Source organism: Canis lupus, chromosome 32 (assembly GCF_011100685.1).
Source record: "Canis lupus familiaris isolate Mischka breed German Shepherd chromosome 32, alternate assembly UU_Cfam_GSD_1.0, whole genome shotgun sequence".
NCBI lineage: Eukaryota > Metazoa > Chordata > Mammalia > Carnivora > Canidae > Canis > Canis lupus.
Window position 1 is genome coordinate 25,234,588 of NC_049253.1, and position 16,857 is coordinate 25,251,444.

Sequence of the window (16,857 nt, forward strand, 5' to 3'; positions counted from 1 at the left end):
GAATTTAGAAGATTTTGTATTTTTTGTGTTGCTATAAAACACGTAGAATTGATAATCAAAACAAGGTTTTGTAAATTATAAAGTCAAAACATTCTAAGGTATATTTCGAATTGTGATCATTTGTAAAAAAAAAATGGAGATAAAGAGTATAAACAGAATGAAAAAATTCCACACATAACTTGAAATGAAATGATAGCATCATAATCTCCCAATGGTTCCTGGGATACTGCACTTTATTACTATATATCACAAACTAAGAAAAGCCTTGTGGCAAAGGAATTAGAAATAGAAATCTGACAGGTCAGCTGACTTATGAAATAAGTGGCTGATTTGCTTCTTGTCAATCACCACAGTTTTCAAGGAACTAGAAATCACATTGCTTTATGCACTTTTATAGTGTGAACACATGTGTTAAGTCAATCGATCACTAAGATAAATTAATATCATAATGAAAGTCAGGTACCACACAACATTCTTGTTGTTTTAAATTTTATTTTGCACAGGAATTAATGCATATTTTTAAAATCACCATGCTTAAGTGTATCAATTTTTTCTCAGAATCGTAGTCAAATGGTGAAATTTCCATTAAATAAAATCATTGCCTTTATTGGGAAATCAAGAGCCACGAAAGAATTTATACTATGGCATTCAATATTACTAAAAATTAGAATTTCCAGAGTAATTTGCTATTTATTACTTTCTCACTAAATTTTTAGTTTTAGAGAATAGAAAACATTGTTATGTTGTTAATTTCAGACCAATGTACATTAGAATACATCCAATATAATCTTTTCCCTCTAAAAAATAGGGTTTAGCTAATATTCAAATTATTTGCATTCCTGAAAATAAGATTTTGGAAGAGACAACAATAGGATTATCTTTTATTCAGATATTACTTAGGTATATGATTAACTATAAAGTATATTTTATTTAAAATTTAGAATGAGTAAGTTTGCAATTCCCATTTTAATTCCTTCCAAATATTTAGGAAACTTTAAATGAGCTGTAACTTTTGTCTCTACATAGAGCTATCCAAACTAATTTTGTAAAGATCTTGTTTTTCAGATGTATATAAGGCAACACAAAAAGTATCACATTTAATGATATCTATATCAATATCCTCAGAAAATGAAGGAAAGAAAATAATCTGATAACTACATTATTTTTCACCTATTGTATGTTTTATGTTAGACACTTTATTGGCCCTCTCCTTTAAAAAAATATATAACATGAAATTATGTCAGTGTTTTTTCCAATTGCCTTCAAGAAAAGAAATTTAGGATGTTAGATTTTCTAGGAGACAGCCTTGAAATACAATAAGTACTTTCCTCTCAGGATTCTATATTTAGTGATCGAAACATCAATACTTGTTTTAAAAATGCTTTTGAATCAGTAGCTTTTTTTGCTAAAATAGATCATTGCTCAGATCTTCCTGAGCAATATCAATGGAATTGTAAGAGTGAGGGTGAATGAGTCTGCACATGTTTGCCTGAGTCACTCTGCTTCCTTGGGAGGGAGCCTACTCTGGAGGTAAGCACAGTGTAAATGGAAAAGATCAAGGAATATGGAATCCAGGTCAACATACATGCTGCATGTCCTTGGGAAATTACCAACTTACTGATCTCATCTACGAAATGCATAAAACTATAGGGAACTTATTAGGTGATTTTAAGCTGAAAATTAATGCTATGGAATGGATCTTTGTGTTCCCCCTAAAGTCATATTTTGAAACCTTTGCCCCAATGTGACGGTATTGGGGAGTCAGATCTTTGGAAAATAATTGGATTTAGATGAGGTCAGGATGGTGAGGCCATGTGATGCAATTTGTGACCTTTTGAGAGGAAGACATAGTGAAAATGACATAGCTGTCTGCAAGCCAGGAACTAAAACTGCTAGCACTTGTGTACTAGACTTTCCAGCCTACAGAACTATGGGAAATAAATGTCTATTGATTAAGCCACCCAGTCTATAGTATTTTGTTATGTAACCTGAGCTTACGGAAGCAAGGAGGTAAAGTTTGGAAAGGATGATACTCTATAGAAGCTCCTTTTCTTGAATTTCATGTTAAGGAAGAAAAAGTAAGTTTGTTAGATTAATCAGTAAAGTTAAAGGGACCTCACTGAAACTTCTCTAGAAAGAAACATGATATCCCACATTCTAGATCACTTATTCAGGTGGAAGAAACCCAGTCTGTATTAGGAGCTTTTTATTGTGTCACTATTTTGTGGGAAACTCTCCAGGTCGGAAATAGGGTATACCACCTTCATCCTTTTCCATGTGTAACACAGCTAGAAGGTGGATCTTTGACTTTTGTTTTTGGCCTATGCTACTTGGAACTGCAGCTGGGTTCTGAGCAAGATCAAATTAATTTGTTTGTGGCCCTGACTATTGGTGAAAGAATTTAGCACAGAGTAAGATTTGAAAAATAAAGATTTGATGATAATGTAGATTGTTAGAGTAGTAGGCTTCTTTGGTTGATAGTTGGCTGTTTGCTTTTCTACACAGTGTAATTCAGCTTTTTATAAGAACCCAAACAGTTTATATTTTCCATCATCGCTACCATGTGTTTAGATGTAGCCTAGAGTTGGCATGACAAAGTTAGCACATAAAAAATGAGCAAGAAAAAAAAAGTTTAAATTCCAGGAGGTGTAAATTCCCAAAGAATACATAATGTATAATTGACCTGTTTCTTGTACAAAAAGAAAAAAGAAAATACATAATAGACTTGATAATAATTTCTAGAGTCAAGTCTCAGAATGCAATTAAAATCCTAGTATAAATGAATCAGTGCTGCATTTAAACTGATCTATCACCGAGGGAAAAGCCTCAGCCACAGGGAATGTGACTCAGTCATATGCATGGCAATTGCAGACAGCACCTTTAGATATTCCCCTTTCTTATTCTACTTTGAACCACATGGAGTTTAAGGTTTGCTTTGAAGTACTTCATAGTTATATAGATACTCAGAATGTATAATTCTGAAGGTGAAAATGTGGGACAAAATTGACATTATAAGACTGTAAGATTATACTCTGTATTCCACATTTCTCACTGTAATGTATTACCACTTTTTGATAATGGGAAAGATGATAATGAATGTGGAGAAACACTACTTGCCAGTCAATAAACTGCTCTTACTGTTCCATCAACAACTAAGTTACTAAGACTATTCTTGGGAGGACTAGTGAGTGGAATGTGGTTATCTTGCAGACGTAGTCTAGAATTAGATGATAATTTAAAAATACCAACTTTTCAGGGGGAGATATTACCTCTTAAATGCACACAAGGCAAAAAAAAAAAGTGACATTTCCTTTGAATTCAGTAAAATTCAGGAAATAATGACAATGGGCTAGGATTAAACCTCGGAAAACATAGATTACAAACCCAAATTAATCATGACAGTTTGTGAATATTTTAAACTAGGAAAGTGTGGACATGTCTACAAATGTTTAATGGCGACTACTAGCTTGCTATTCTATTTATTTCTCAACCAAAAATGACAAAAACAAGTTGAATAACGTGTGGCTCTAGGTTCTTACCCTGAGCATTTTGATACTGGTAGATTCATACCTTGAGCATTGCAGCTACTGTTTCAAGGTGTTATTTGCACAAAGACAATGGTGCTCCAAAGAAGCAAAAATAGTTGGAGAGGTAATTCATAATTTTGCTGTGACTCTGTTAGCATATAAAATTACTCAAAAAAAAATCACTGAGTTCATAGAAAGAGTTGCATGTTCCAATAATTACAAAAACGGGAACAGTTTATTTCAGGTGGAAACAGCTTTTCCTCGAGGAATATCTCTTCTTAAGTGTCCTTTAAAACACATTCGAAATTCAGAAGAGACCATTTGCAGCAGAAATTTTACAGGGTTGCTTAGGCTTAGCTACACACACACATGCACAGAAGAAAGAGGAAGGGAAAGAAAAGACAACTGCTTCCTTCAGAAAAACAAGCACTTTTTCCCCCTGGTGTCATTTCTTTGGATATGTACCGCCTTGGAGAAATGTATAAATCATTTTTATACATGGAACTGCCTTAGAAAACTAGAGATTTTCGTACAAAGAAATCAGTTTGCTGAAAGAATACCCACGTGCCATTGTTAGGAGTGACTATATATACACAAGAGGGACTTACAAAGGATCCCTGTTTTACAGTGACTGATGTACAGTAGCATAGTGGGCTTATACCTTCTCCAGGCCTGAGTTACACTTAGTATTACAAATAATATTATAACAATGCTGAAAATACTGATACAAAACAGCTTTAAGATGATAGTTCCAAAAAATACCCCTCCTTTTAAAATTGAACTGTTGAATCCGGGTTTTCTTTTTGAAGATTTCAGCTTTAAAAAAGATTTTTCAAGAAAATACTAGAGTTTAAAATGTCTCTTAAAATGTCTATTAAATGACAGATTTTCTTAAATAGACTATATTTTTACAAAGCATAATTCAAAAGTCTATCTTTCAGGAAAACAAAACTATAAACTCCAAAAGTCCAAATCAAAAACATTATTTGTGATACACAGTTCTTCCATATCCTGGGAAAAAATCCTTGATTATTTTATCGTGCTAATCTATTTACAGACTTCAAATACTCTAGCAACGACACACCAACATTCAGGATAAACGAAGCTGAATTCCACAACTAATAATCATAGTTTCTCTATCATTTCTTAAATATTGCCCAGCCCAAAATGTATATCTGCATGAATATTATAGCATCTAAAGTAGAGTGGGAATTTTAGATAGCAGTCTCAATAAGCCAAGCAAGTTTCTGTGTGTATTGTTCTCTTTTGGCAGAATTGCAAACACACGAAGAAAACATTTGGCAAACGTTTGTCTTGATGCGCATATGTCTTCCTTTGGAAAACCAAAATTAAACGTAAAACATTTCCACTAGGCTCTTGACTTCTACCAATTCTAATCAAAGTGTAAAAATGGAGCAAAGTTTAACAGTTAAAGCTGAGGGGAAATTTAATAGCTTTTCCCCAAAGGATAGAGCTCAAATCCATTTTTGTATTAAGAGATGAATTTCATACACAGCTTTAATTTAAGCAGATTAGTCAGATGCCATGCTAAAACTGCTATCTCAATTTCCCTTTATTCATTTCATTTATACATGCTGATGGAGTCTGTCTGTTACAGAATGCAAGGGAAATAGATCATGCAGTAGGTATGACAATTTCAATTTGCATGGACTATGCCTAATATGGATAAGTTACTAGCTTTTATCCATATATGAAAATTGCAGCCCTGACTCATACTGTTTTAAAACTAGTTAGTTAGTCCTATAGCTGCATACAGCTCTGTTATTAATTACACATACAGTAATTAATTAGATTTATTGATCTATCTCATGTGTACTTATGTATAAAACATATTAGGTCTTGTTTGTTAAAGAGAAATATTTCCCATGGAATGAGTTTGAAACACTTCTGTTAGAGATTTATTTCTAAGACCAAACTGCCAAAGTTCACATATATTTACTTTTTGTTCTAAATCTAGGTGACTGAATTGTCAGAATTTTGTATACTGGGCTACCAAGAAATTGACTTTCTGTCCCTCAACTCATCACATAGAATAATTAATTGGACATACATAAAAATAAGTAAAAATGTTAAAAATACAAGGAAAATGAAGAAAATTAGTTTTCTTAGAATGATCCATCCTTCAGATTAAAAAAAAAATGCTGATATTGCCATGGCAGTGACTCAGAGTATAACATGTCATGCTTTATGCATGATTTGACAAAACTCAGCCAACTTTACCACCTCACTGTGTTATGTCATACTACTTCAACATCCATAGCAAAACAGCAAAATTTTTCAAAGTTCAGAGCTGTCATTCTCTATTTGGATAGCAATTACTCAGTTGGGAATCCTTTGTGAACCAGTGTGAACTAAACATTTAGAGGATAAAAGAAATAGCCGTTTCCCCCTTAATAGTATGGCAAGATAAACTTGAATGTATGTAACAGAGACAGATTCGTCTCTAGGTTACATGCAAGCAAGCTTCATTCTTCAAATAAATACACACCAAATATAAGACTTTAAAATCCTTCTTTTCTTCTCCTTCTATTAACTATGTAATTTAAAATTCTTTACAGTTCCTTTATCTATGTATTCCTCACGTCTATTTTCACAGTAACACCATTAAGTGAACAGAGTGCTATTTGATATTACCTTCTGAAACTTCAATGCATATCAGTGACTGATTAAGATAAATTATGGGCTATATAAACCAACAAGATGGTCCCATTTATTATACATATATATAATAAAGTCTTCAAGGCTATCAAACCTAATTCAATTAACATGCCTGAACCCTCATTCTAAAAAAAAAAAAAAAAGTGCACAATTCTTTGTTTATAACTAAAAATAAAAAGTAAAGATATGACAATTTAAACATGAACTATGCACGAGAAACACTAACCATCCTTATCCTACCGAGAGACAGGAATAGGGTGATTATCCATCCTGCTGGCCTAGAGTCTGCAGCTCAGTAGTGTGTAAATTGTGGTGGAGAAAAACATTCTTTCTGCTGTACATGTGTAAAGAGATTGGCCCTCTCGGTGGCTGTCCAAACCGTCCTGTAAAGGTTGAATGCTGTCGGGCCACAGCAGCTTGGTCCTTTGGTTTCTCTGAGAATGTGGAGGGCCCTTCGGTCTTAGCTGTTGGCTTCAGAGGGTTCTGCCCTACGGTGGCCCGTAAATTCTGGGTAACCTCTGAAGTGAGAGTTTCATAAGTTCCTCTTGAGTGTTTGATAACTTCCACTAGTTCCTTGTCCTTCAAGAAATTACTTAAACATAGACTTGGTAGTTGACAGGTCTTACTTTTGTAGGGGCTTGTCGGATCAGCTGCTGAATATCTATAACGGTCCTCGGTGGGAGTATGTATTGCTTTTCTGTCCCTTGTGCTGAGACTTTGGCTCACAATTCGATTTCGATATGTAGCCTACAGTAAAGACACAGAAAGGAAAAGATGTCCTTAAGGAAATCCATTCATAACATACATAGAATACAGAGTGGTATTCTCACATTTGTGGGCAAAACCCTAAATTTTCAAAAAGGCTTAAAAAAACCCAACACAATTCAGGAGACTAAATTTCCTAGTGTGATACTTCTACAAATAGTGATGGAATGAGTAAATTACTATAAGAGACATTTTTTAAAATAGTTGTTTTAGAACAGTTTTAGTTTTACAACATAATTGAGAGGAAGGCATGGAGATTTCTCTTATACTGTCTGCCCCACACTTTCATAACCTCCCTCCATTATCAACATCATTCACCAGAATGGTATATATATATATTTTTTTAAGCAATGATGAATCTACATTGACATATAATTAATCAAAGTCCATAGTTTACCTTAAAGTTCACTCTATGAGCTGCACCTTCCTTGGGTTTGAACAAATTTATATGACACCTCTCTATTATTATAACGTCATACAGAATATTTTCACTGCCCTAAAAAATCCTATGTGCTCTAATAATCTCTCCCCTTATCCTCTGATCCTTAGCAACCACTGATCTTTTTATTGTCTCCACAGTTTTACCTTTTTCACAATTTTGTATAGTTGGTTTCATACAATATGTATGTAGTCTTTCAGATCGGTTTAGTTCACCCAGTAATATGCATATGAGTTTCTTTCATGTCTTTTCATGGCTTGATAGCTTATTTCTTTTTAGTGTTGAACTAAAAGGCATTTTAAAGTTTGTTTATCTCATTTCCTAAATTTGAATTCTACAGTTTTATCTGAGAATACAGACTATTTTACTAAGCAATACAATCCATGTATGAGGCCGTTAATTTTTTTTTGTTGGATTTAAAATACCCTATTTACTTTAAACATATGCTAAGAGAGTTTTAGAATTAAAAATATGATTTGTGTCAGTAAAATGGTAACCTAGTAATTTAAGGAACTAAAAACTAAATCACTACAGTGACCTAAAGAGAACAACAGAGCACTTAGAAAGATTTCAGCAAGTGTTTAACTTAGACTTTTGGTTGTACTTTGTTAATAAAGATCAGGTCCAAGAGTATATACTATCTTCTTTCTGTGAGAAGTTTATACTCTAATGAGAGAAATAAGACATAGCTCATTGGATCATGCTGCAAAGAAAGCAAAGATTAATCACTGAACACATCTCAAGCTAAGAATATATTATATGTTAATTAATTGCATTTAAATAAAATTTAAAAGAAAATGAGGAAAAAGGGAAAAATAAAATATTTTCCAAAGGTAAAAAAGAAAAGAAAGCAAAGATTGCACGCTGGCTCCAGAACTCTTCTTGAAGTGAGCCCTGCCTTGGTTTAGAAAAATACACTGAGATAGAAACTGACAAGCTGGCTTATGGCTCTAGAGGCAAAAAGTGAAAGATATATTGTTGCTACAAAGAATAAGGAAAGAGAAGAGTAGAGAAGCGGCAATAGGCTGATACAAAATGTGCTAAAGGAGCTAATGAAAATTTATGCATACTTGACATCTAGATGGTGTCTTTTTAAATACCTACCATTTCATTGTTCCCTAGAAAATCATTTCTCCAAAAGTTATCCCTATTTTGACCAATTTGCTTATCCAGCCATCATTACTTTGATAAATTAATATATTTAACATAAAACCAAACCAAAGAAACTTGATTTTGACTCTGAAACTTATTCTTCCCCAAATATCCTCTTTCTCAATAAACAGCACCATTATCAGGCCAACACATGGAAATTCTCTTTGCTTTCTCTCTTTTCCTCATGCCCCTTTAAATCAAGTTCTTGCTGATGTACTGCAAAAATGCAACCTCGAGTTATCCACTTTTCTTATATACACTCTATCTACCTGACCCAGTTCTCTGGCACATATTAAACATTTAAGAATTAGTGAATAAAGTTTTTCTGCTTGAAATAATATATGATATTTATTGAGTGTATATTATATGCCCAGCATTATTCTAATACTCTTATATATTTAATTATCACAAGAGTCTTTAGAGGTAGCTTCTGACTATTTCTATTACAGGCATACCTTGGAGATATTGCAGGTTCAATTCCAGACCACTATAATAAAGCTAATATCACAATAAAGCAAGTCAAATGAATCATTTTGGTTTCCCAGTGCATACAAAAGCTATGTGACACTATTCTGTAGTCTATTAGGTGTACAATAGCATTATGTCTAAAAAAAATGTACGTCTTCATTAAAATTATTTTATTGCTAAAAAATGCTAACTATCACCTGAGCTTTCTAGGAGTTGTAATATTTTTGCTAGTGGAAGCTCTTGCTGTGATGTTGCTGGCTGCTGACTTATCAGGGTGGTGGTGGTTGAAGGCTGAGGTGGCTGTGGCAATTTCTTAAAATAAGACAATGAAGTTTGCTGCATTGCTAGACCTTTTTTTTTTCACAAATGATTTCTCTGTAGCATGTGATGTTTGATAGCATTTTACCCACAGTAGAACTTGTTTCAAAATTGAAGTCACTTCCCTAAAATCCTACTGCTGCTTTACCAACAAAGCTTATGTAAAATTCTAAATTCTGCTGGCATTGTAATAATTTCACATCTTCACTAGAAGTAGTTTCCATCCCAAGAAACTGCTTTCTTTGCTCATCCATAAGAAGCACTCCTCATACATTAAAGTTTAATCATAAGACTTCAGCAGTTCAGTCACATTCCAGTCTCCACTTCTGATTCTAGCTTTCTTGCTATTTCTATCACATCTGCATTTAGTTTCCCAACTGAAGTCTTGAAGCCCTTAGTCATTTGTGAAGATTAGAATCAATTTCTTCCAAACTTCTGTTAATATTGATTTTTTTTACCTCTTTCCATGAATCATGAATATTCTTTTTTTTTAATTCATTTATTCATGAGACACAGAGAGAGAGAGGGAGAGAGAGAGGCAGAGACACAGGCAAAGGAAGAAGCAGGCTCTATGCAGGGAGCCTGATGCGGGACTCGATCCTGGGACTCCAGGATCATGCCCTGGGCCGAAGGCAGGAGCTAAACCTCTGAGCCACCAAGGTATCCCGAATCATGAATATCCTTAATGACATTTGGAATGGTGAATCCTTTACAGAAGGTTTTCAATTGATTTTACCCAGATCCATCAAAGGCATCTCTATCTATAGCAGAAGCTATAGCTTTATATGATATATTTCTTAAATAAGACTTGAAAGTTGAAATGACTTCTTGATCCATGGGCTGCAGAATGAATGTTGTTTTAGCAGGCATAAAAACATCAGTCTCATTGTGTATTTCCAACAGAGCTCTTGAATGATCAGTTACATTATCAACAAGCAGTAATATTTCAAAAGAAATCTTTTTTTCTGACAGTAGGTCTCAAGAGTAGGCGTAAAATATACACTAAACTATGTTGTAAACAGAGGTACTCTCATCCAAGCTTTGTTGTTCCATTTATAGAGCATGGGCAGAATAGATTTTATATATTTTATAGGCCTTGAATTTTCAGATTGGCTTTAATTTAAAGTCACCAGCTGTATTAGCCCTTAACTAGAATCAGCTTATCCTTTGAAGCCAGGCATTGACTTCTCCTCTCCAGCTATGAAAGTCCTAGATGACATCTTCTTTCAATAGAAGAATATTTTGACTACATTGAAAATCTTTTGTTTGGTATAGCTACCTTCATTAATTATCTTAACTAGATCTTCTGGATGACTTGCTAGAGCTTCTAATGCAGCACTTGTGCTTCATGTTGCATTTTGATGTTACAGACACAGCTCCTTTCTTTAAACCTTATGAACTGGTCTCATAAATATACTCTTTTTCAGCTTCCTCACCTCACAGCCTTCATAAAATTGAACAAAGTTGGGGCCTTTCTGGGGATTAGGCTTTGGCTTAAGGGAATGTTGTAACTGGTTTGATCTTCTATCCAGACGACTAAAACTTTCTCCATCTAAGCAATAAGTATATTTAAGTTTCTTATCATTCATGTGTTCACTCATGTAGCACTTTTAATTTCCATCAAGAGCTTTTCCTTTACACTCACAATCTGGCTGTTTGGCACAAGAGACCAAGCTCTCAGCCTGTCTTAGCTTTCGACATGTCTTCCTCACTAATCATAGTCACTTCTAACTTTTGATTTAAAGTAAGAAATGTGCAACTCTTTCTTTTCTTTTTTCTTTTCTTTTCTTTTCTTTTCTTTTCTTTTCTTTTCTTTTCTTTTCTTTTCTTTTCTTTCTTTTCTTTTCTTTTCTTATTATTCATGAGAGAGACACACAGAGAGAGAGGCAGAGACATAGGCAGAGGGAGAAGCAGGCTCCATGCAGGAAGCCTGATGTGGGACTTTATCCCAGGACCCCGGGATCATGACCTGAGCCAAAAGCAGATGCTCAGTCTCTGAGCCACCCAGGTGCCCGCAACTCTTTCTTTACCTTGACTCCTTAGAGGCCATTGGAGTGTAATTAGTTGTCATAATTGCAGTATTATTGTGTCCCAGGGAATAGGGAAGATCAAGGAGAGGAAGAAAGTTAGAAGAGTGACTGGATGGTACAACAGTCAGAACAAACACAACATTGATCAATTGTTTGCATCTTATACAGTTGCAGTTTGCGGCACCATAAAATGATTACAACACTGATCAGAGAGCAAATATAAAAACAATAACTCTTTTGAAATGTTGCAAAAATTACAAAATAAATGTGACAGAGACAAGAAGTAAGCAGATGCTGTTAGAAAAATGGTACCCATAGACTTGCTTAATGCAGGATTGCCTCAAACCCTCAATTTGTAAAAAAAAAATGTGAAGTGTAATAAAACAAGGTATACTGTATATTGACATGAAGATGGAAGCACAATGAATTAGTATCCTACAGATAGTGTGGGATAGACAGTTTACTTGATTTATTTAGTTATTTTTAAAAGATTTTATTTATTCATTCATGAGAGACACAGAGAGAAAGGCAGAGACATAGTCAGAGGGAGAAGCAGGTTCCATGCAGGGAGTCTGATGAGGGACTGGATCCCAGGACTCCGGGATCACGCCCTGAGCCAAAAGCAGATGCTCAACCTGCTGAGCCACCCAGGCAACCAGTTTGCTTGATTTAATACCAGTTAGTGGCCTCTCGGTTTTCCCATGAGAATATATCTAAAATGTATCACATTTTACTAAAATACATATAGAACAATACTATATTTTAAATTCATGTTTGAAGACTCATTACTGAGATGAATCTCCCAAGTTTTCTATAAAACTAAGGCATATTAGGGGATATCTTCAGAGTGTCCTTATACTCAGTGATTTCAAGTTAAAATATTTTGCTAAACATGTCTTTTTAAATATTTTCTTCATGTTTGAAGTAAACTGCTATTTTTACCTTTAATTTTATTGTTTTATTTTAATTCCAGGGTAGTTAATATATAGAGTTATATTAATTGCATATATATATTATAATGATTCAACAATCCCATATGTTATGCAGTGCTAATCAAGGTACACATACTCTTAATCCGCTTTACCTACTTCAACCCCTCAGGTAACCATCTGTTAGTATCTTATAGTTAAAAGGGTCTGGGTTGTTTTGTTTTGTGTGTCTTTTTTTCCTTTGTTTTGTTTCTTAAGTTTCACATATGAGTGAGATTGTGTGGTATTTGTCTTTCTCAGACTGATTTATTGTGCTTAGCATTAAACTCACTAGATCCATCCATGTGATTGCAAATGGCAGGATTTAGTTCCTTTTTATGGCTGAATAATATTCCATATACGTCTATATGGAGATATGTATATCTTCACACACATGCACACTATATCTTCTTTATCCATTATCTGTGAACTGACACTTAGATTGCTTCTGTAATTTGGCAATTATAGATAATGCTGCAATAAATATATAAGTGCATATATCACTTCAAATTAGCATTTTTATATTCTTTGGGCAAATACCCAATAGTGCAATTACTGGATCGTACGGCAGTTCTAATTTTTAATTTTTTAAGGAACCTCCATACTGTCTTCCACAGTGGCTGTATCAGTTTTCATTCTCACCAACAATGCAAGATGGTTCCTTTTTCTCTACATCCTCACCAACACTTGATGTTCCTTTTGTTTTTTATTTAGCTATTGTGACAGGTGCAAGGTGATATCTCATTGCAGCTATGATTTGCATTTCCCTGATATTGAACATCTTTTCATATGCTAGCCTTTTGTATCCCTTATTTGGAGAAATGCCTGTCATGCCTTCTCCCATTCATTTTTTATTTGGATTGTTTATTTTTTGGGTGTTGAGTTGTAGAAGTTCTTTATTTTGGATACTAATCTTTTATTGGATATGTCATTTGTGAATGTCTTCTCTGAATCAATAGGTTGTCTTTTAATTTTGTTGGCTGTTTCTGCTGTGCAGAAGCTTTTCTAAATTTTATGTAGTCCCAATAGTCTATTTTTGCTTTTGTTTCTCTTATACCAGGAGACCTATCTAGAAAGATGCTGTTACAGCAGAAATACAGCAAAATTACTGGTCTCATTCAGGATTTTTATGGTTTCAGGTGTCACATTTAGGTCTTCAATCCAGTTCTTTTATTTTTGTGCATGGCATTAGATAGTGGTCCAATTTCATTCTTTTTTTTTTTTTAAAAGATTTTATTTATTTATTCATAGAGACACAGGGAGAGAGAGAGAGAGAGAGGCAGAGACGCAGGCAGAAGGAGAAGCAGGCTCCATGCACCGGGAGCCTGACGTGGGACTCGATCCTGAGTCTCCAGGATCACACCCCGGGCTGCAAGTGGCGCTAAACCGCTAAGCCACCAGGGTTGCCCCAATTTCATTCTTTTACATATAACTGCCCACCATTTCTTGAAGAGACTGTCTTTTTCACATTACATATGCTTACTTCCTGTGTCAAAGATTAATTGACCACATAATCATGGGCTTCCTGTTCTATTTCATTGATCTATGTGTCTGTTTTTGTGCCAGTACCTTATTGTTCTCAGTGCTACAGCTTAGTAGTATAACTTGGTAACTAGAATTGTAATACCTCCAACTTTTTCTTTTTCAAGGTAGTTTTGGGTATTTAGGGTCTTTTGCGGTTCCATGCAAATTTAAGGGTGGTTTGTTCTATTTCTGTGAAAAAATGCTATTGGTATTTTCATATGGGTTGCATTAAAACTGTAGATTGTGTTCAGTAGATACAATACATTAACAATATTTGTTGTTCCAATCCATGAGCACAAATTGTCTTTCCATTTCCATTCATTTCCACAAGTGTCATCTTCAATTTCTTTCATCAATGTTTTATACTTTCAGAGTACATATATTTCAGTTCTTTGGTTAAGTTTATTCCTAGATATTACTTTTGGTATAATTGTAAATGGATTGTTTTCTGAATATCTCTTTCTGCTGCTTAATTATTAGTGTATAGAAATGGAACAGATTTCTGCACAATGATTTTGAATCCTGCAAACACTGAATTCATTTATCTGTTCTCATAGTTTTGGGTGGAGTCTTTAGGGTTTTCTGTATAGAAGTATCACGTCATCTGCAAAGAGTGAAAGCTTTACTTCTTCCTTACTGATTTGGATGCCTGTTATTTCTTTTTCTTGTCTCATTGCTGCCACTAGGACTCCCAGTACTATGTTGCATAACAGTAGTGAGGATGAACATTCTTGTCTTTTTCCTGACCTTAAAGGAAAAGCTCTCAGTTCTTTTTTTCCCATTAAGTATGATGTTAGCTATAGGTTTTTCATATACAGCCTTTATTATGTTGAGGTTTGCTCCAGTAAACCTACTTTGGTGAGGGTTTTTATTATGAATGGATTTTGTATTTTGTCAAGTGTTCTTCAGCCTCTATCAAAATGATCAAATGATCCTATGGTTTTTCTCCTTTCTTACTGATGTGATGCATCACATTGATTGATTTACAAATATTGAACCACCCCTGCATCCCAGAAATAAATCCCACTTGATCCTGGTGAATGATTTTTTTAATGCATTGTTGGATTTGGCTTGAAAATATTTTGTTGAGGATTTTTGCATCTATGCTCATGAGATAAATGGCCTATAGTTCTCTTTTTGTGGTATCTTTATCTGATTTTGGTTTCATTGTAATGCTGGCCTTGTTGAATAAATTTAGACAATTTGCTTTCTCTTCTATTTTTTGGAAAAATTTGAGAATAATAGGTATTACCTCTTCTTTTATTTTTTTTTTATTTTTTATTTATTTATTTTTTTACCTCTTCTTTTAATATTTGGTAGAATTTGTCTGTGGAGCTGTGTGTGCTCTGGACTTTTGTCTGTTGAGATTGTTTATTATTATTATTGATTCAATTTCATCGCTGGTAATCAGTCTATTCAAATTTTCTATTTCTCTTTGCTTCAGTTTTAGTAGGCTATATGTTTCTAGGAATTTACTCATTTCTTCTAGTTTGTCCAATTTGTTGGCCTACAATTTTTCATGATATTCTCTTAAAATCCTTTGTATTTCTGTGGTGTTTTTTATTTCTCCTCTTCCATTTATGATTTTCTTTGAGTTCTCTCTTTCTCTCAATGACTATGGCTAAACATTTATCAATTTTGTAGATTTTTTTCAAAGAGACAGCTTCTGGTTTAATCAATCTGTTGAATTGGTTTGTTTTTTGTTTTTAGTCTATATATCATTTATTTCTGCTCTGTTATTATTTTCTGCAGGTTAGAGTTTTCTTGTTCTTTTTATAACTTCTTTACATGTAAGGTTAGATGTTTATTTGAGATATTTCATGCTTCTTGAGGTAGGTATATATTGCTATAATCTTTCTTAGAACAGCTTTTGCTGCATCTCAAAGTTTTGGACCAGTGCGTTTTCATTTTCATTTGTCTCCATGTATTTTCTTTTAATTTCCTTTTTGATTTCTTATTTGACCCACTCATTGCTTAGTAGCATGTTATTTAACCTATATTTTTGTGCTCTTTCCAGATTTTTTTCTTGTGGTCGATTTTCTAGTTTCATAGGCTTGTGGTCAGAAAAATACATGGTGTGACTTTGAACTTCTTGAATGTGTTGAGATTTGTTTTGTGGCCAAATAAATATATGATCTATTCTGGAGAACATTTCATGTTCACTGGAAAAGTATGTTTATTCTGCTGTTTTAGTATGGATTATATCTGTTAATCACATGTATTCAAAGTAATTATTGATAAGTATGTTTTTATTGCTATTTTGCCACTTGTTTTGTGGTTGTTTTTGTAGTTTTTCTCAGTTTCTTTGTTCCTTTGCTCTCTCCTCTCACCATAAGTTGGCTTTCTTTAATGATATACTTGGATTCTTCTTTGCTTTTTGCATATTATCTCTTAGTAGTTTTGATTTGTGGTTACCATTAGGTTTGTATAGAACTTCTTCTGTATATAACAGTCTGTAAAAAGTTAATGGTTGCTTACATTTGAGCCCATTCTTTACTCCTCTCCCCATCACATTTTAGGTATATGTTATTATACTTTACATCCTTTAATTTTGTGAGTCCCTTGCCTGATTTTTATAGATATAATTATTTTTACTATTTTTATACTTCCTGCTTTTCTTAGTCTTATGTAAGGCCTTTCTTTCCACTCAACACGTCCCCTTTAACATTCTTGTAGGGCTGTTTTAGTGGTCATGAGTTCTGTTAACTTTTGTTTGCCTGAAAAATTTTTTCAACCTCCCATTCCGAATGACAGCCTTGCTGGTTAGAGTAGTCTTGGATCAGATTTTTTTTTCCTTTCAGCACTTTGAATGGATTATGCAAAGTCTGCCTACAAACTGACCTGCAAATTTTCTGCTGAAATATCAATTGATACCCTTATGAAGTTTCCTTTGTATGTAACTATTCTCTTTTTCCTCTTGCTGCTTTTAAAATTTTTATCTTTATACCACTTTTTGCCATTTTAATTACTATGTGTCTTGGTCTGGC

General features: G+C 33.9%; 1 protein-coding gene across 2 annotated transcripts in view; it reads right to left on the reverse strand.

The window, feature by feature from the left end:
• Nucleotides 1–472: 472 nt before the first annotated feature.
• The window catches only part of CCSER1 (coiled-coil serine rich protein 1), a 1,364,327-nt gene continuing 1,347,942 nt past the window's right edge, over nucleotides 473–16,857 (reverse strand). For both annotated transcript variants that reach the window (XM_038582134.1, XM_038582135.1), the window contains exon 11: nucleotides 473–6,953. In XM_038582134.1, the coding sequence (XP_038438062.1) occupies nucleotides 6,468–6,953 (486 nt within the window). In that variant the 3' untranslated portion in view covers nucleotides 473–6,467. The remainder of the gene's footprint in view (nucleotides 6,954–16,857) is intronic.